Below are 20,732 nucleotides of genomic sequence, written 5' to 3' on the forward strand. Positions count from 1 at the left end.
ACTGCTAAATATTTTTAAAGTCTTTGGTCTCTTTCAACTATGGATCTCAAACTATTTTTAAAACTTTGTTTTCATCAAACTCCTCTTTTATTAGGTTCTCACTGAAGTAACCAAATATTAAAGTATGTGTTGACTCAGTTTAGGAACAATATATTAGAAGGATTCCTTCATCTGAAGTGAGAGGACCTGGGTTGGAATCCCTGTTTTACTTACCTGTATGACCTTATGCAAGGCAAGGCAAGAAATATTTATGAAGTGTCTACTATGTCACTGTGCTAAGTGATAGGGATCCAAAGAAGGGCAAAAAAGCCAGTTCCTGATCTCGAGCAACTCCCAGTATAATGGTGGAGACAATATGGACAAATAAGATGTGCACAATGGGGCAACTAGGTGGCGCAGTGGATAGAGCACTGGCCCTGGATTCAGGAGGACCTGAGTTCAAATCCAGCCTCAGACACTTGACACTTACTAGCTGTGTGACCCTGGGCAACTCACTTAACCCCAGTTGCCTACCAAAAAAATAACATAAAATAACAATAAGATGTGTACAGGGTAAATTGGAGATGATCAACAGAAGGAGGACATTAGCATTAAAGGGAACTACGAAAGACTTCTTGTGGTTGATAGGATTTTAGATAGGACTTGGTGGATGACAGGGAAACCAGAAGATGGAAATTAGGAGGAGAAGAAGTCCAGGAGAGGAGGATAGTCATTGAAAATGCCTGGAGTAGGGAGCCTGAGTCTGTTGTATGAGGAATAGAAAGGAGGGTAGTGGCTCTGGATGGAAGAAAGGTCACTTAACTTTTCTGGCCCTCAGTTTCATCATCTGTAAAATGAGGGCATTAAATTAAATGACTTTTTTTTTCCTTTTCTTTTTTCTTTTGGTGAGGCAATGGGGGTTAAGTGATTTGCCCAGGGTCACACAGCTAGTAAGTGTCAAGTGTCTGAGGCTGGATCTGAACTCAGGTCCTCCTGAATCCAGGGCTGGTGTTTTATCCACCGAATCACCTAGCTGCCCCCAATTAAATGACTTTTAAGGTTCCTTTCAGTTCTGAAATTGGGTTTCTAGGATCTTTGGAACTTGATAATTTTGTTTGTTTTTTGTAGAAATTCTTGCTTGTGGGCCAGGCAAGTCACCCTGATGGAAGAAGCATCTGAGTTCAAATCTGGCCTCAGACACTTACTAGCTGTGTGACCCTGGGCAAGCCACTTAACCTCTGTTTGCTTTAATACACTGGTGAAGGATCTGCTAAACCACTCCAGTATCTTTTCCAAGAAAACCTGATGGACAGTATTGGCATTCTGTAGTCCATAGGATCATGAAGAGGCAGACACAGCTGAACTACTGAACAACAACATATCCCAGAATATTATGGAGTTTTTTTTATGTCTTTGGGGGAAAAAAACCAACTCTGTGAGGGGAACTCACAAACCATTTTCCCCCATTCATCTCTAGCTTTGTCCCCCATGTGACTTTAGTGAGAATTGTCACTTTGGGTGTGGTTTGGGTCCCCAGTATTAGCTTACTAAGGTTTCAACAAAAAACTCACATTAGGTATTTTTTTTTTTAGTACCATACCTGTGACTTCGTAAATATATGGAACTCTTGATAGGGAAACTTAGTATTTCATTGAAGATCAGTACCTATTGTGCAATTTGTAGGGTTAAATGGCTATCTGAGGATGGTAAGAGATTATTGACTTGCCCAGGGTCACATAGTAATATGGAAAACTTGAATCCAGGTTTGTGCATTCTCTCTCTCTCTCTCTCTCTCTCTCTCTCTCTCTCTCTCTCTCTCTCTCTCTCTCTCTCTCTCTCTCTCTCTTTTATTGTCAAACTGCATTTAATTTTTTTTTGCCATTTAATAAACATTTTTACTTAAAGTTTTAAGTTCCAAATTCTATTCCCTCCCCCCCGCCCCAAGATGGTAAGTATTCAGATTATAGGTTATGTAAAGCATTACCATATTATTCATCTTGTAGAAGAAAACTCAAAAGAAAAAAATGAAAGAAGGTGAAAAATATCACTTCTTTCTTTGGAGGAGGATAGTATGCTTCATCATTACTCCTTTGGAATTGTCTTGGATCATTGTATTGCTGAGAATAGTTAAGTCATTCTCAGTTCTTGATCAAACAGTATTGTGTACAATGTTCTGGTTCTTCTCACTTCACTGTATATCAGTTCATATGTCTTTCCAGGCTTTTATGAAGTCATACTGCTTATCATTTCTCATAGCACAATATTCCATTATAATCATATACCACAGCTTTTTAACCATTCCCCCACTGATGGGCATTCCTTTAATCTCCAATCCTTAGCTACCACAAAAAAAAAGCTGTTATAAATATTTTATAATAAATAGACCTTTTTCTATTTTGGTGGATGTCTTTGGGCTATAAACCTAACAGTGGTCTTCTGGATCAAAGAATATGCACAAATTGATAGTCCTTTGGGCAAAATTCCAAATTACTGTCTGGAATGGTTAGATCAATTCACAACTCCACCAGCAGTGGATTAGCATCCCAGTTACCCTACATCCCCTCCAACATCCAACATTTTCTTTTTTTTGGTTATATTTGCCACATGAACCCAGGTTTTCTTTACCTAGATCAGACTGGTTCTCTATGCAATCTGATGTATTAAGATTACCTATAGGGGGAAGCTAGGTGGTACAGTGGATAAAGCATGAGCCCTGGATTCAGCAAGACCTGAGTTCAAATTCCACCTCAGACACTTGACACTTACTAGCTGTGTGACCCTGGGCAAGTCACTTAACCCTCATTGCCCTCCCCTCCCCCCCCCAAAAAAAGAGATTACCTATAAGTAAATGAATCACTAGTTCATTAGGTTAGATGAATGATAACTACACTCTATCCTCTTTTCTGGCACTGTTTTACAACTACTGAAGTTGAGGGGTGGGGAGAGATACTAAGAACAATTGGGTATTTTTATCTGTTTCAGGCTTTACCATGGCCCAAAACAAACAAACAAACAAATTAATCCTATCCAGTAATCATCCTTCAGGGGATGAGATGGAGCACTATACTTAGGTTACTTGGTCCTGGTGTTACAAACACATCATCTGTTCCTGGGCCCATGCTTGATATAATGTCTTCCACTGGCTTAGCCTTGGAACCCCTTGTCAAGCCCTTGAGAACCCTTAGTTTCCTCCATACCCTGCAGAGATAATGGAGTAAGACAATTGTTTAATAACAAATGTTATGCAGAATATAATTAAAATTGCATGTGACTTAATTGGTAAATAACTGTACTAGGCATCTAGAAAACCTTGATTCAGGTTTCCCACACTGGCTGTGTAAATCTGAACAAATAACTTGAGCTCTCAGTACCCCCAAGCAACTCTGTAAGATTATAAATTACTGAGGAAGTATTTCTCTACATTACTAAGGGGGGGGGGTGTGCAGAAATGATAATTTGATGTGCAACAGTGAATTTATTATAGACAGTTTGCTTTTTAAAATGCATGTAATAAATTCAATATATTTTCAAAGTTGTTCTTGTTTGTTATTCTTTCTGAAATTCCTTTTTTCTCTTCTGTACATATAAAATTTTAAATATTATTGATTTTTTTTTGTTTTATGTTGCCTAAATTTCTCCCAATATCACTGTATCCATCCTTCTTTCAAAGAGCCAGCCCATATAATAAAGTATATGTTAAGGGAAAAAAGAGAAGAGAAAAAAATCATTAAAATCAATCAATAAAATGAAATAGTCTTAAAATTCATGCAAAGATATAAATCAAATGTGTAAAAAATACACTTTTAAAAGAGTTGACACTTGTTCTTTACCTCTAGCCTTTGTAAAAGAATTAGAATATATCTTCTCATATCTTCTTTGGAATCATTTATTTTTTGTAATTCTGCCACATTAGATTTTGATGGGATTTTTTTCCAGTTACATTGTTTTAGTTATTGAATATTGTTTTCTTGTCTCTGTTTAGTTTACTCTGCATCATTTCATGTATGTAGAGACAGCTAGGTAGCACAATGGACAGAACCTCGAATCAGGAAGCCCTGAGTTCAAATCCAACCTCAGGCACTTGCTAGTTGTATTACCCTGGGCAAGTCATTTAGCCGCTATTTGCCTTAGTTTCCTCAACTGTAAAGTAGAGATAATAACAGCACCAAATTGAGTTGTTCTGAAGATCAAATGAGATATTCAAAAAGTGCTTAGCACAGTACCTGGCGCATAGTAGATGCTATATAAAAACTTATTACCCTTCTCACTTAGTCTTGCCATGTTTATCTATATCCATCAATAGATATATTAGAGGACTGTTTATTAGCTTCACATGAGTTCCAAATTTTTCTCCTTCCCTCCTTTACCTCCCCACTCCTGAAGCCTGCAAGCAATCTGACATAGGTTATACATTACAATCATGTTAAATGTATTTCCTTGTTAGTCATATTGTTCAAGAATTGTTTAAGAATCAGAAAAAAAGGGGAAAAAACACAAGAATCATGAAACAAAACAAAAACCCAACGACAACAACAGAAGTGAAAATAGCATGCTTCAATCTGCATTCAGACTCCATAGTTCTTTTTCTGGATGTCTGTCATAGTTGATCATCACACAATGTTGTTGTTACTGTGTACAATGTTCTTTTGGTTCTTGCTCATTTCACTCAGCATCGCTTCATGTAAGTCTTTCCAGGTTTTTCTGAAATCTCTCTTGCTTATCATTTCTTACAGCACAATAGTATTTCGTTACGTTAATATAATACAACTTGTTTAGCCATCCCCCAAATTATGGACATCCCCTCAATTTCCAATTCTTTACTACCACAAAAAGAGTTACTATAAATATTTGTGTACATGTGGTTCCTTTTCCCTTTTTTTATGATCTCTTTGGGATACAGACCTAGTAGTGGTATTATTGGGTCAAAGAGTATGCACAATTTTATAGCCTTTTGGGCATGGTTCCAAATTGATTTCCAGAATGGTTGGATCAATTCACAACTCTACCAACAGTACATTAGTGTTCCAATTTCCCCATATCTCCAACATTTATAATTTTCCTTTTTTTCCCCTTGTATTAGCCAATTGGATAGATGTGAGGTGGTACCTCAGAGTAATTTTAATTTGCATTTCTTTAATCAATAGTGATTGAGAACATTTTTTTATATGGCTGTATTTAACTAATTTCTTCATCTGAAAACCATCTATTCATGTCCTTTGACCATTTCTCAGTTGGGGAATGACTTTTATTCTCATAAGTTTGATTCAGTTCTCTATATGGTTTAGAAAAGAGGCCTTTTTCAGAAACACTAGCCATAAAAATTGTTTCCCGGCTTTCTGCTTTCCTTCTAATCTTGGTTGCATTTGGTTTTGTTTATACAAAACCTTTTTTAATTTAATGTAATCAAAATGATTGATTTTGCATTTCATAATGTTTCCTATGTTATCTTTAGTCATAAATTCTTATCGTCTCCACAGATCTGACAAGTTGAAACTATTGCTTCCTTTTCTTATTTGCCTGTGGTATTACCTTTTATGTCTAGATCATGTACCCATTTTGATTTTACTTTGGTATATTGTGTAAAATGTTGGTCTATGCTTAGTTTCTGCCATACTATTTTCCAATTTTCCCATCAGTTTTTGTCACATAGTGAGTTTTTATCCTAGAGGCTAGAGTCTTTGGGTTTATCAAAAAGGAAATTGTTATATACGATGCTGTTGTTACTAAATAAATTGTTTCCCTATTTTTGCTTGCTTTACTAAGAATCAATGCATATATGTCTTTTGGAATTTCTTTGAAATAACCCCTTCCATCATTAAATTACTGAGTCTGTTGGATTTTCTTGAAAAAGAAAAGGAGAATACATCAGATTTTCTCACCCATTTAATTCATACTATTATAATAAATACCACCCCAAATGATAGATTTGGTTGAAAATGAGCATGTGCATGAAGAAAGGGAAAAAAAGGCCTTATGTACAAAACATCTAACCCAATGAGATTTATTGAAGAATGTAGCTTTGATGGTTAAGTGATCAGAGCACTGGCCCTGGAGTCAAGAAGACCTGAGTTCAAATTTCGCCTCACACTGTTACTAGCTGTGTGAGCCAGGGGCAAGTCATTTAACCTCTCTTTGCCTTAATCCACTGAAGAAGGAAATGTCAAACTATTCCAGTATCTTTACCAAGAAAACTCTATAGACAGTTTTGGCATGCTGTTGTTCAGAGGTTCACAGAGAGTTGGACATAACTGAACCACTGAACAACAGCAACAGAGGTCTGGAAATGAGGCATGCTATAAATGTTTCAAATTTGTGTCAGATCAGTTCATGGGGTGAGGGTGTAGCAGCCAGAAGAATGGCTGACTTCCCAGTATTCCCTTTCATACCAAAATCATTCCCATTTCTGATCATGCATTAAAGATGTTCCTTCCATTTCTTGATTCCCCACATTTCTAGGACAGTGATTAGTGAGTGGGTAATCATGAACTTATTGGTTAGTTCTAGTTCAAAGCTTTGGAAACTTTGAGCATTGTCATTGATTAAGTGAGATGAAAGTCATCAGAATAGAATGCTTATTTCCCCAGTCTTTAAGTCAAAGTCCTTCCACAAGGAGTTGTGAAATCTGTTACACATCATCCCAGGTGCCTTTGGATTATTTGTGCCCAGACAGACAATATAAAGTCCTAATTTTTGGAGAGAACTGCTTTCATCTGGATTGGAAGCTTATATTCACAGTCAAGGAGATGTGAGAACCAAAACTATATAGTAATGCAGAATAATAAATAAATAATAGGCACAAATATCCTGGAAGATGTCTCTATTTCTAAATTGTTTGCTTTTATGAGGAAAATGGCCCCAAGATACCTTTACAAGTAAGAGACTAAGGGACTTCCAGATTTCTCTCTGGATTTCTACATAAGAATGCTTGTCTGGTTTCTAGAAAGGGCTTTTTTTTTTTTTTTTTTAGTGAGGCAATTGGGGTTAAGTGACTTGCCCAGGGTCACACAGCTAGTAAGTGTCAAGTGTCTGAGGCCAGATTTGAACTCAGGTACATATATATATATATATATATATATATGATATTAATATTAGAAAAAATAATCATTCGGCTATCATTATAACCTTGGGTAAATGTGTATCCATCCATATATATTCTCTACTGAAGCAATGCCAATATATTTACATCCTCAAGGGAAAGGTGACATTTGCAGGTACAAAAATTCTAATTAGTAAACATATCCTTATACACGTTATGAGAAGGGTCAAAATAGCCACAGAACAATTATTATGGGACTCATGGAAACCCTAGTTTAGTGGGTCATGCCTCAGGATGAGAATAAAAGCATGTTGTCTAGACCAGGAAGAGCTGTGTCTCCTACTGATTCCTCTTGTGTCCTAATTTGAATTATATTTGGCCACGTATATCTAATTATCTTTCTTAGGCTGTTCACAGAATACAGGAACTAAATCTTAGTTCTTCGATGCTTAGTATGGCATACTGTGCATAGTAAATGTTAAATTAATGTTGTTCGAATGAATGAATGAATGATGAGAGAAAGGTCAGGCAAAGACATAAAGAGGCTATTGTGTGTGGAATTGAGCTAAATCAAAGCGGAAGGCCAGTGCAATGTTGAAAAATTGATTTAATCTCTGTGGACCTCAGTTTCCTCATCTGTAATGAGAAGCTATATTAGGTCACCTCTAATCTCTCATCGCATGATATATGACTCTATAATCAATGATCCTATGATCTGGAATAGAATAAGCATTTATGAGTGCTGACCATGTGCCAGACTAAATATTTTACAAATATTATTTAATTTGATTTAAAATTTTTCCTTATGATAACAAGGTAATAAGATGAGATCATGGTAGATAGGGCTATGATTGGATATTAGAGGAGAGAGGTGGCCTAGAGTAGTTGCCTTGGAGAATCTGATAAAGTATCAATGGGAAGTGTTTATACGGTGAATCCAAATGAATTTTTAAAGTTTTACTAAACATTTTGCATGAAGTTTTCAGTCCCAAATTCTATCCTTCCTTCCCTCCTTCCCCTTGCCCCTCCCTGAGGTAGTAAGCATTAAGATATGCAGTTATGTAACACATTACCATATTAGTCATCTTGGAGAAGAAAACTTGAATAAAAGAAAAAAATGAAAGAAACAATATGAAAAATAGCATACTTCAGTCTTTGTTCAGTCAATATCAGTTCTTTCTTTGGAGGTGGATAGTATGCTTCATTAGTCCTTCAGGATTTTCTTGGATAATTGTATTGCCGAGACTGGTTAAGTCGTTCACGGTTCTTCATCAAACAGTATTGCTGTCACTGTGGACAATATTCTCCTGGTTTTCCTCACTTCACTATACATCAGTTCATGTAAGTCTTTCCAGACCTTTCTGAAATCATCCTGCTTGTCATTTCTTATAGTACAGTAATATTCCATTACAATTATATACCACAGCTTGTTTAGCCATTTCCCAATTGATGAGCATTTCTTTGTTTTCCAATTCTTGGAGACCACAAAAAAAAGCTGCTATAAATATTTTTGTACAAATAGGTCTTTTTCTCATTTTTGGATGTCTTTGGGATATAAACAGCAGTGGTATTACTGCATCCAAGGGTATGCACAGTTTGATAGTCCTTTGGGCATAGTTCCAAATTGTTCTCCAGAACGGTTAAATCAATTTACCACTCCACCAGTAGTGGATTAGTGTCCCAGTTTCTGCATATCCCCTCCAACATGCAAGATTTTCCTTTTTTTGTTATATTTGCCAATCTGATAGGTGTGAAGTGGTATGTCAGAGTTCTCTGATCAATAGTAATTTAGAACGTGTTTTATGTGACTATAGATGGCTTTGATTTCTTTGTCTGAAAACTGCCTGTTCATATCCTTTAACCATTTATCAATTGGGGAATGACTTTTTTTTTTATAAATTTGATTAATTTCTCTATATACTTGAGAAATGAGGCTCTTATCAGTGATACTTGTTATAAAAATTATTTCCCAGTTTTCTGCTTTCCTTATAATCAATTCAATTTTAAAAGAATTACACTTCTGTACTATGATTATACATATATATATATATATATATATATATATATATATATATATATATATATAATATTGGAATGATTGGAATGATGCCACCTATTGGAGACTTACTATAGGAAAGCTCCACCATGAGGAGAATGCCTCAGAGGGCAAAGCCATGAGGCTTTTCCTTGGCGTCAGGAAGTAACATTTGCACATGGGTACTGTCCACCAAGGCTACCAGCCAATCAACTTGAGGAGCCTCCCATTTTCTGGGAGGGGACAGGAAGGAGGAAGGAGGTCTGTCTCTTTTGGTTTCCTGACTTGATGGTAGTGGTGGTGGCAGAGGACTTCACAGGAAATTTGAGGAAAGATAGGAATGCCAGGCTGTTGGAATTCTGTTCTCAATCTTTCTCTTTCTATATTTCAATAAACCCTTAAAAACCTAAACTAATTTTATCAGTGATTTTAGTCAGTTTCCCCCAAAACTGGGGGAACAGATTAGAATCCACATTTAGAATTTTAAATTACACAATATTGTAACGATTGGAATGACGCCACCTGCTGGAGACTTACTGTAAAAGAGTTCCACCCATGAAGTGAAGGTCTTTGAGGGCAAGACCAGGAGTCTTTTCTTTGGAAAAGGAAGTGACGCAAGCTAGTGGGAGGAGGAAGGAAGAGACTGGCACTTGGTCTCGGGCTCTTTCCTTTGGACTCTGGTGGAGAGTGGAGCTAGAAGTGTGCTCTCCCTTTAATAGATAGGAATCTAGGCCTTTCTCTCTCTTTACCAAATTCTTATTCTCCTTAATAAATGCTTAAAAGTCTAACTCTTGCTAAAGCTTATAATTTATCGGCGACCACTCATTGGATATTTTAGACAGGCTAGCTAGAATTTTAGCCCTTAACAATATACATACACAGGTGTGTTGTGTGCATATGCACACACATATATATGCATACATGCACATACATATATGGGTGTATACCACAAACATACATAAATATATCTTCTGAAAAACACTATTAATACATAAAAGTTAGTCTGTAGATCTTTTAGCATTTTGTAATGGATTTTTTTGTAGGGGGCACAATAACTCACAAACACTACCTATTAAGGCTTATGGGTTTGGTAACTATGTTGGTGGGAAAAATATACAACAGAGATGAAGTCATGCATGTTTGAAATACTTAGGTCCAATAATAATAACTCTACTTAAAGGATGAGGAGAAGCGAACCAGATACTTTGACAGGGGGATGTGCCCCTTCTAATGATTCTTACATCTTTTTACTGCAATCTGTAACATGCAGCACTGTTACTGCCATCCTACATGCTAGGAGCTTTAATGTGTTTTGGCAATATGACCAGACTTCAGTGATTCTTGCAGTTCAGTGTAACTGGATTAGGGGAGTCGGGAGTCCAGGTCTGTGATTTCACTGATGTCAGGATCTTTAATTTTGAAAGTAGCCCCAGCAATGCAGATAATCAGTAAGCTGTCACTAAGCATGTCCTATCTGCTAAGTCCTGTGCTAGCCTCTAAAGATACAGTATTGGGACAGACCCTATACTTAATGAGCTTACTGTTCTGTTAAGAGTAATATGTGCTTGCATTATCCAGATATATGGAAAATGTATAAAAAGTGATTTGGGCAGTGGCAGACTAGCTTAACAAGGTAGTGGTGGAATCCAGAGAGAATTAATAAGGAGGTGGTGCTTAAGCTGAGCTTTAAAAGGAACTCAAAATTCCAAGAGATAAAGAGGAGAGTATTTCAAACTTTGCAGAGTCATGGGGAAAAAGATAGAGTGTTATTTAAATTTGAAGTTTCAAACACAACCCACAGCCATATGTGGCCCTTGATGTTCTCATGTAATAATAATAATATCTACAATAGCTAGCAGTTATATAGCACTTACTATGTGGCAAACACTATGCTAATGGCCTTGTACCTATTATCTCATTTGATTTTCACAACCACCCTGGGAGCTAGGGGCTATTATTATACCCACTTTACATATGAGAAAGCTGAGGGAAACAAAGGTTCGGTGACTTGTCCAGGGTCTCACAGCTAGTAAATGTCTGAGGGCAGATCTAAACTCAGTCCTTCCTGATTCTGGATCTCACATTCTATCTACTGCACCACCTAGCTGACCCAAGTGTGCCTGAGATAGATTAAAATATAATTGGAAAATATTTTACAAAACAAATGAAAATGAAATAAAACATAGATAATGTTACATTTTAAAACCATCAATATGTGGCCAACAGAGATCCCTATGTATCAAGTAATAACCCCACTTTTATCTTTACATTTGATACCACTGATTTAGAGGATTTGTTGGACAATTGATTGAATGAGGAAAAGTTACATGTAATCAATCTGGGGAGTTAGGTTGAAGCCAGAGTGTGAATGGCTTTAAACACCAAACAGAGGAGTTTGCATCTTATCCTAGAAACAATAGGTAACCATTGGAGATATTTCATCAAGGAAATGCTATAAGAATATTAGCAGCTATGTGGAGAATGATTCAAAAAGAGTAAAAAAAAATTATGGATTCAGGGAGATCAGTTGGGAGATTTTTGTAATAGGCTAGGAGATCGAACCATCTTGTTGATATAGTTTTAGAGAATGATCTGACACACTGGGGAAAAGAAGACATTAAGTAGTTTGTCTATAGACAGTACTTGAACCTGGGTCTCTAAATCCCAAGTTGGCCCTCTCTCCATTCACTTTCCATATCTATATAGAAATGTCAAGGAAGAGGGCGCCAGAATAAAATTGATCACAGGTCTGACTTCCTTTCTGGCCCCAGTGAAATGAAGTTAACTGAAAGAAAAACCCAAAGAGAAACTAGTTTCCCTAACCTGCCCTTGCTGAATCAGCAGACAGGATCTATTGGCTAGGACAGCTATTATTTTCTTGGTACAGGAAGAATTCCTGAAGTTATAATCTGTCTCTTACTGACATTGTGCTTCTTTAGGGGTCTCAAAGCCATTTTCATTTCAGGATCCTGTCAAGGTTTTCCTAGAGGGTTCAGTTTGGGGCTGTCCTATTTCTGAAACTGTCTTGTTTCCCACCCATGTTTCCCAGGTGCAATTCAAGCACAGGACCAGGGTCGCATATCTTTACAGGGCTTACTCCTCCCCTCTGAATTAGATCTTTTAAATGTCAGCATTTTAAGCTTGGCCTTTTCAAAAATGTGATGCTATGTGAACCTTACTTAATGGAAAATATACTTATAGTTCAAAGGTCTTTTTTCTCCTTTTTCTCCCTTTCAGATAGGAAAGGCTAACATATATCTTGTTATGAAGGAGATTTTGTATAAAGGAGATGAATTTTTACAAATTGGTTCCTCAGGAAATGATGTACTTTGAAGTTCTTCATTCTATTGGGGAAGTTTTGTTTGTTTTTCCCAAAAGGTGCAAACGCTTTTAAGAAGTTTTTTTTCAAACTTTATTTTTGTTGAATTTTATGTTTTCATATCACCTTCATTTATAAATATATCCTTTTTCAACTTCTCCTCCCCTCAAGCAAGTCATCTCTTATAACATACAGTTAAAAGAAGAAAAAGGCAGCTCAGGAAAACCAACTAGCATATCATCTATCCCTAATATTACATAATATACTATATCCATAGTCCCTTCACCTTTACAAAGAAGAAAGGAGGATACATTTCCCCATCTCCATTCTGGAGATTAACTTGATCATTATAATTTTGGAGCATTAATTTTATACAGAAGCACAGAACTCAAGAGTTGGAAGGTACTTCAGCAGCAATTTTGTTCTTTCCATTTGCATTGTTGTGATCATTATGTATATTGTTTTTCTGATTCTCCTTACCTCACTCTCCATCAGTCCATATAAATCTTCTAATGCTTCCCTGTTTTTTTTTTTATTTCTTATAGGCATAATAATTTTCCATTATGTTTGTTTATCATGATTTGTTTAGCTGTTTCCTAGTCATTGAACACTTTATTTCCATACCGCACACACATATACAAATGTTACTATAAATAGTTTGGGAATATATATTGGGATTTTTCAACTTCCTTGGGGGCAGATGTCTAGCTGTGTAAAAAGGTAATGATGATTTCATTTCCTAATTTAGCATAATTCAAATTGCTTTCCAGAATGGTTGAATGAATCTATAGTTCTGTCAACAATATTTTAGTTTTCCTATCTTTCTATGACCCCTCAATATTGACTGTTCTCATTTTTTGTCACCTTTGTCATTTTGCTGGTTGTAACATAAAACCTCAAAGATGTTTTGATCTTCATTTTTTCTTAAAAATGATCTGGAGTAGTTTTTCATATGGTTGTTAACAGTTAAAATCCTTAAAAATAATAAACTGAGATATAAATCCTAATAACTTATTGTCAAAGTGATAAATAACAATATATGTTAAACTTATTTTTTATCATACATATCATACTTAAGGATTGCTTCCCAGCCATTCTTCAGCATACATTAAAATAAACGCAAATTGAGAGGAAAATACTATCTTGATAGTCATCTGAACTACAGATTTCCCCTGGGTCATTAATGTCAGCAAGAATAGTTGAAGCTTTTTCTTACACTTTTGTTTGTTTGTTTTGTTTTTCGGGGCAATGAGGGTTAAGTGACTTGCCCAGGGTCACACAGCCAGTAAGTATCAAGTGTCTGAGGCCAGATTTGAACTCAGGTCTTCCTGAATCCAGGGCCGGTGCTTTATCCACTGTGCCACCTAGCTGCCCTCTACTCTTTTGAACCCATTAAATATTTTGTGACACATTTTTTAAAAAATTCATCAAGCCTATGAATAGAGATTTTTGTTAATGCTTCCATTGGATTAGTGGTGATACAATGGGAAAAGTACTGGATTTGAATTAAGAAGGATTGAATTTGTATCTGGGGTTTGCTATTTTTTCCTGGTGTGACCTTAGGCAAGTCATTTTACTTCTCTCTGTGTGAGCCTCAATTTCCTCTTCTATAAATAGGGATAATCTTTGCTAACCTACTAATATCAACAGTTGATATAAGAACTACATGGTAACATATATGTAAAGAAGTACTTAGTAAATATAATGGGTTATATAACTATTGGTTAATAGCATTTAAATTATTACCAAACATATTACCAAATCATTTTTGTGCCAACATAAAAGCTTTTAGACATTCTGTATTTCAGTTGGAGTACCATCAAGGATGGATTTAGGGGAAAACAGGGCCAGTTTCTATTCCAAATTCAAGGAAAAACCCATATATCCTAATTCTTCTCTTTTTGTTTCTTTAGGGTGACCTTCAAAGGACACTCATCCAGGTGGACTTTGGCGATGGCATCGCAGTATCTTATGTCAACCTCAGCTCCACTGAGGATGGGATCAAACATGTCTACCAGAATGTGGGCATTTTCCGAGTGACTGTGCAGGTGGACAACAGTCTGGGGTCTGACAGCGCCGTCCTGTACTTACATGTAACTTGTATGTTATTACTGTTGTTGGTTTATGAAATACCTTGAGTAGCACACCTTTAAAGACTGTAAACCTAAAATATTCTGTCTAGAAGGAACTCCTTGATTTTTTTTTCCAGGAAGAGACAGAGATACAAAGAGAGAATAAGAGATGGGAAGAGACAGAGAGAGGTGGGAATGTCAAGGGAGAAAGGAGTAGGAAGAAAGATGGAAAGAGAGAAAGAAGAAGAAGGAGACATGTATGACAGTGGATTTCTGCCTCTGCTTTCTTTTCTGGAAGGGTTATCACTGTTCTTGTCCATTTCATAATGATATAGATGCATTAGACTCCCTTGAGTTGTGAATATTTGATTAACGTACATGTTAGACATCCCAGAATGCTGACACCAGAAATCTGTATCAGAAAATGGAATCTCTCACCCCTTTGGTGATTCCTTGCCCCTATTTGGTTTCCCTCTAGTATGCCTCTTGGTTATTTTAGACTGTTTCTTGAATACTACTCAAACATTTTGTGGGTTAACATTCCTCTTTTCTAAGTGGTTTGGTATATGGCTAGATGTTATGTGGGAGAGCAAACATTATAGATCACAAGATGATTAGTTATAGCAATTTAGATCTGGAAGGAAGGTAAGAGGCCTTATGGATAAATCCTTGGCTGCTTAGAAGAAAACAGAGAGAGAGAGAGAGAAAGAGAGAGAGAGAGAGAGAGAGAGAGAGAGAGAGAGAGAGAGAGAGAGAGAGAGGAAGTGAACTTCCAAAGTGAAATAATTGGTAGGAGATTGAACAAGAACTAGAACTGAAGTTATCAGTGTTCTTTCCATTATGTTGCCTTCTGAATCAGGCAATTAAAACCACCAAAGAGAACTTTTCGAGAAGTTGTCACACTGTGCCATCCAGTGGTACAATTTTCAATCAATCAAACAGGTATTTATTAAATCTATTCCATGTGCTAACCACTGTTATACCAACTGGGCATACAAGTAAATAGAATAAACCAATCCCTCCCCACAAGGAATTTACATTCTGATGGAGGAGACACCAAGTACATAGAGAAATACATACAGCATAAATATGCATTAAATACCCACCCAAAATAGCTACACACAGTTGTGGTCATTTGGAAGTGACCAAGTTGGAGTAGTTGAAGGAATCAAGAAAAGCTTCATGCAAAAGCTATGCCTGAGGAAGCCAGCAATCTGAATATAGCTACAAGAATGTAGTTAAATGCATCACTCTACTAATGTCATCTGCTAGGCAGCCGTTTCCATGAAACTGTCATCTGTTGCTTCTGTACAGAGGAGGCTCCCACTATCAATGTGTTTTTTCTTCACTCAATTATAATTGCTAGGACATCCCTGGAAAGTTCTTCTTGATGTGTCCAAATCAGAGAAGGTGCTGTTTGCCAGGAGCAAAGAAGAATCACAGCAGCAAAAAGGAAACATGAGCTGTTCAAATCCAGACACATCTTCATGCCAAATATTCTTTTTTAATGCCTTAATAATATTTTATTTTTTCCAGTTACATGTAAAGATAGTTTTCAACATTTGTTTTTATAAGATTTTGAGTTGCAAACTTTTCTCCCTTCCCTCCTTCCCCCCTCCCCAAGATGGAAAGCAATCTTATATATGTTATATATGTGCTATCACATTAAACATTAAACCGCATTAGTTAGGTTGTGAAAGAAGAATCAGAACAAAAGGCAAAAATTTAAGAAAAGGAAAAAAACCAAAAGAAGTAGAAATAGTATGGTTAAATCTTCATTCAGATTCCACAGTCCTTTTTTCTGAATGTAGAGAGCATTTTCCATTATGAGTCTTTTCATGCCATATATTCAAACCGATTACTTGTGACCACTTGTGGTAGAGCCTTCCAAATGTGTATTGGACTGATTACTCACAGCCAAATACACTATACTCTGACCTCAACATTGAGATGCCATTGGTCCTCCTCTAAAACTAATAAGGAGCAACAATGATAACAGCTGTTAGGTGACTTCATCCCATGGAAGGGTATCAGCTCTTTTGTGAGCATTCCATAGCTTTGGGGTTCTTTCTGTTCTTTTATCAGGGATTTGACAAAACCTCTCAGGTAAGGACTGACTGATTCCCCCTTTGTAATGATCTCCACAGATCTGCTTGGTATTTGGGTTGAAGGTGAGTATAGTCCTTTCAACTCTTATATTCTCTCAGAAGCTAGTGCCAAGGCCACTTAAATTTTCCTGGAGCTTCATGTAGTAGCATTGGAGTGCAAAAGGAGTTGTCTTGGGCAGCTAGGTGGGAAAGTAGATAAAGCATGAGCCCTGAATTTAGGAGGACCTGAATTCAAATCTGACCTCACACACTTGACACTTATGAGCTGTGTGACTCTGGGCAAGTCACTTAACTCCTCATTGCCCTGCAAAAAAAAAAAAAAAAAGAAAAAAAAAAAAGAAAAAGAAAGAAAGGAAAGAAAAAAAAAAGAAAAGTGGAGTTGTCTTGAATTCCTGTAGATGCACCCAGACTGATATTTACCATACAAAGTGATTTCTTGAAGTATTATCTAGATTCCATAAAACTATTAGCAAATGTGTGTTTCTCCAACATCCATGTATTATAGACACAAGATTATTTCAAGTGTTGGTGAATGAGAGATTGCTCTCAAATAGAAGATGGCTGGATTTTGTTGTGGTGGTGGTTTATTTGTGGTTTTTGGTTTTGGTTTTTTTGCAAATCCCAAGTATTACCCTGAAGAATTAAGTAAAAAGTAAGACAGAATTAACTAGCAGGATCTACCTGCATGCCAACCTAAAGAATCATTTCTGTATCTAGAATTTTCCAAATTTATTTAGGGTGTTATCAGCAGTGCAATCAGTAAATGATTTATGAGGTTTCTAAAGATCATTTGCATTCTGACTAATGATTAGATTATCTATGCAACAACTCAACTTTCCTTATCATTTATTCTCCTCCTGGTTCAGGAAAGGGGATTTCTTTTTTAGAATGTTCTTCTTTAAAGAACTCTTATTTAAATTGCTCACAATCTCCCTGGATTTCCAAAGAATTGATTCTAATAGAGTGAAATCAAATGACTCATCTGCTTGTGGAGTTAAAAGCAAGGGGCCCTTAAAAATTATCTAATACAGCTTCCTTATTTTGTAGAAGGGAAAAAACTGAAGCCCAAAGAAAGGAAGTGACCTCTGAAGGTCACAAAGCTAAGCAATAAGAGAATAAGAGATCTGGGACTTAAATCCACATTTCCTTACTTCCAGTTCAAAGCGCTTTCCAAAGTCTGCAAAAGCCTCTAAGCTTTTGTGATTCTGGTTATAATAAGAAGATATTATAGTTTCTACAACATAGGACCTCCTTTTGTTAAGAATTTTGAAACCACGATCTCCAAGGGAAATGAGTTTGATCACTATTTTCTTAAATTATTCTTGTTTTACAGTGTTGACCTATAAATGTAATTTGTGTAGTTAACATTATATATTTTTCATTACATGCATACACATACTTATACACACATATATTTATACATACATACACACATATAAAATTATATAATACATGTCTTTTGCTTTTATATCACATTGATTTCCATACATATCCCTTCCCTTTTCCTTTGCCCAATGAAGTGAGGCTTCCCTTATAACAAAGATTAAAGATTAAAAATAAATGTTCAGCAAAATAAATGCATATCTATGTCTAATAGTATTAAGGAATATTCTACAATCATTGTTCCCACCTTTGCAATGAAGAGAAGGAGTACATGTTCTTAAATTAATTCTTGTCTCAGAACTAATCTTAGTTATTAGAATTATCCGATATTCAATTTCATTTTTTTGTTCTTTTTGTTTATAATGTTAAATTCATTATCTATTTTGGTTCACTCATTCTGCTTATTTCACTTCATATCTATTCCTATAAGTCATCTCCTCTTTCTATGAATTCTTCTCATTTTTACTTTCTTATAGCACAATAATAATCTTTAATTGCATTTCATGTGTTGTTAAGTGCCTTAAACTTGGATTTTAAAGGAAAGGCCTTGGTAATCATAACTGTTGAATTATGATTGTAAATCCTAAATCCATCATGGATTGCATGTTTCAGTAGTAATTCAGTTCAACAATTATAAAAGTAATAGGTGGTTGCTATTTGGGAAGTACTAGGTAAGGTGATGAGGTGAGAACAATAGAACTTAGATCTTTATTCAGAGAACTTTTATAGATTAAAGGAAAGATGGAGGAAAAAGAACACATGTGCCTGTGACTAAGGTATAAGGGGGAAAAATGATCACTTCAAAAGAGGTATCCAAAAGAAGTACTATGAGACCTTGGAAGAGGAAGAACATGTTTTCATTTGAGATCAGGGAACCCTTTATGGAAGAAGCGGTACATGGAAAGTATAATCTGAATGGAGCCTTGAGTGGAAAAAGAGACTTCAATAAACAGAGTCTATACCTGTTACAGAGAGTGGAACATACAAATGCATGAGGAAGATGCAGGAAAGGCTGGTGGTAAGTAGGGATAGAGATCAGGACATTTTGGTCTGGCCCCAAGGGATGGAATTGCTTATTTGTGGAACAGTAAAGAGGACAGTTTCCTGGGAGGAGGGTGTAAGAAGACTGGGGAGGACAAAAACAAACAAACAAAAAATACCAAGGGGGCAGCTAGGTGGTGCAGTGGATGGAGCACCGGCCCTGGATTCAGGAGGACCTGAGTTCAAATCTGGCCTCAGACACTTGACACTTACTAGCTGTGTGACCCTGGGCAAGTCACTTAACCCCCATTGCCCCGCAAAAACAAAAACAACAACAACAACAAAAAAGAAAGAAGACTGGGGAGGTAGGAAAGAGATTGTGAAGGACTTTGAATGCCAAATAATGCATTCTGTATTTGATCTTGGGGGTGATAGGCGAGGAGGTGGGATTTGTGATCAGACTTCCACTTTGGGAAGATCCATATCTGATCAGGTGCCCAGTTCTATCCACATGGTATCTATAGCATATACCCCCTTCTCTTTGGGAAGATCAGTTTGACAGCTGAGTGAAGGACAGACAGAAATGGAGAGAGACTTTAGGTAGGGAGATCAACCAGCAGATGTCAGGGCCTGCCACATAGTGGAGGAAGTAGTGGAAGAGAGAAGGGGGTATATGCTATAGATACCATGTGGATAGAACTGGGCACCTGATCAGATATGGATGAGGAGTTTAAGATGGCTCCTAGAATACGTCCTGGGTAACTCGGAGGATAGTGGTTCCCTTGACAGTAATGGAAATGCTAAGTAGAAGGTAGGACTTCAGAAGAAATTCTCAATTTTTTCTTTTTTCAGTAAAGGTAATATTGCCGGGGGCAGCTAGATGGCGCAGTGGATAGAGCACCGGCCCTGAAGTCAGGAGTACCTGAGTTCAAATCCGGCCTCAGACACTTAACACTTACTAGCTGTGTGACCCTGGGCAAGTCACTTAACCCCAACTGCCTCACTAAAAACAAAACAAAACAAAAAAACAAAGAAACCAACAAACAAACAAAAAAAAGGTGATATTGCCAACTGATGAGAGTAAATGGGATGGAGGCTTGAGCAGAGAAGAGGCTATGGGAAATAAGATAAAGAATCCAGAAAAAAAGATGGATAAAAGGATTTGCATCCAATTTGGAGTGTCCATTTGAGGTTATTTTTGGTAGATTCAGCCACTGTGGTAATTTGATTTCCTCCAGCAATATTCAGCTCCTCATGAGTAGGGAATAGACTAGATGAATGATAGGAGTTATCAACATTATTGGAAGTTAACCCCATGGGGATGGCAGAAAAGAAAGGGAAATTTGAGGCTTGAAAACAGCATTATTGATGTGGCTAGCCATGGTTCAAACCTAGGCAGAGAGAAAATCATGAGAAGAATAGGAAAAAAATTAAGCCTAAAGATTGTAATGAGGGTGAAGAATGGGAATAGTAGGAATTGGGGAGTGAAGGAGAAAAATAGAAGGATAGAGGATTATGGTCACACAGATGATTTACAGAGCTCGTAGGGGTGCAGTGGTTTCTCATCATAAAATCTCGATGTGGTCATCACAGCAAATAATTCTCATTGAGCCAGTGTGGTTAATTAATCACATGTCCTCAAGTTCAAGACTGGCACTGACCTTGAGGGGTAGTACTAACATATTTCTTACAGGTTTAACTGTATCATATCAGGGTTTTACTGAAAACAAACAGCTATTATTTGTCTCCCAAACATACAAAGTTTATAAAACAAGAAGCAGTGTTTATCAAAGCTATCATAATATTGGGGGGGGGTTGG

At 36.7% G+C, this 20,732-nt stretch overlaps 1 protein-coding gene across 6 annotated transcripts in view; it reads left to right on the top strand.

Moving 5' to 3' along the window:
• SORCS1 (sortilin related VPS10 domain containing receptor 1) overlaps positions 1–20,732 on the top strand; it is a 766,642-nt gene that overhangs the window by 691,788 nt on the left and 54,122 nt on the right. For all 6 annotated transcript variants that reach the window (XM_043988103.1, XM_043988104.1, XM_043988101.1 and 3 more), the window contains exon 19: positions 14,283–14,469. In XM_043988103.1, the coding sequence (XP_043844038.1) occupies positions 14,283–14,469 (187 nt within the window). The remainder of the gene's footprint in view (positions 1–14,282; positions 14,470–20,732) is intronic.

The sequence above is a fragment of the Dromiciops gliroides genome, chromosome 2 (assembly GCF_019393635.1).
Source record: "Dromiciops gliroides isolate mDroGli1 chromosome 2, mDroGli1.pri, whole genome shotgun sequence".
In the NCBI taxonomy this organism is placed as follows: domain Eukaryota; kingdom Metazoa; phylum Chordata; class Mammalia; order Microbiotheria; family Microbiotheriidae; genus Dromiciops; species Dromiciops gliroides.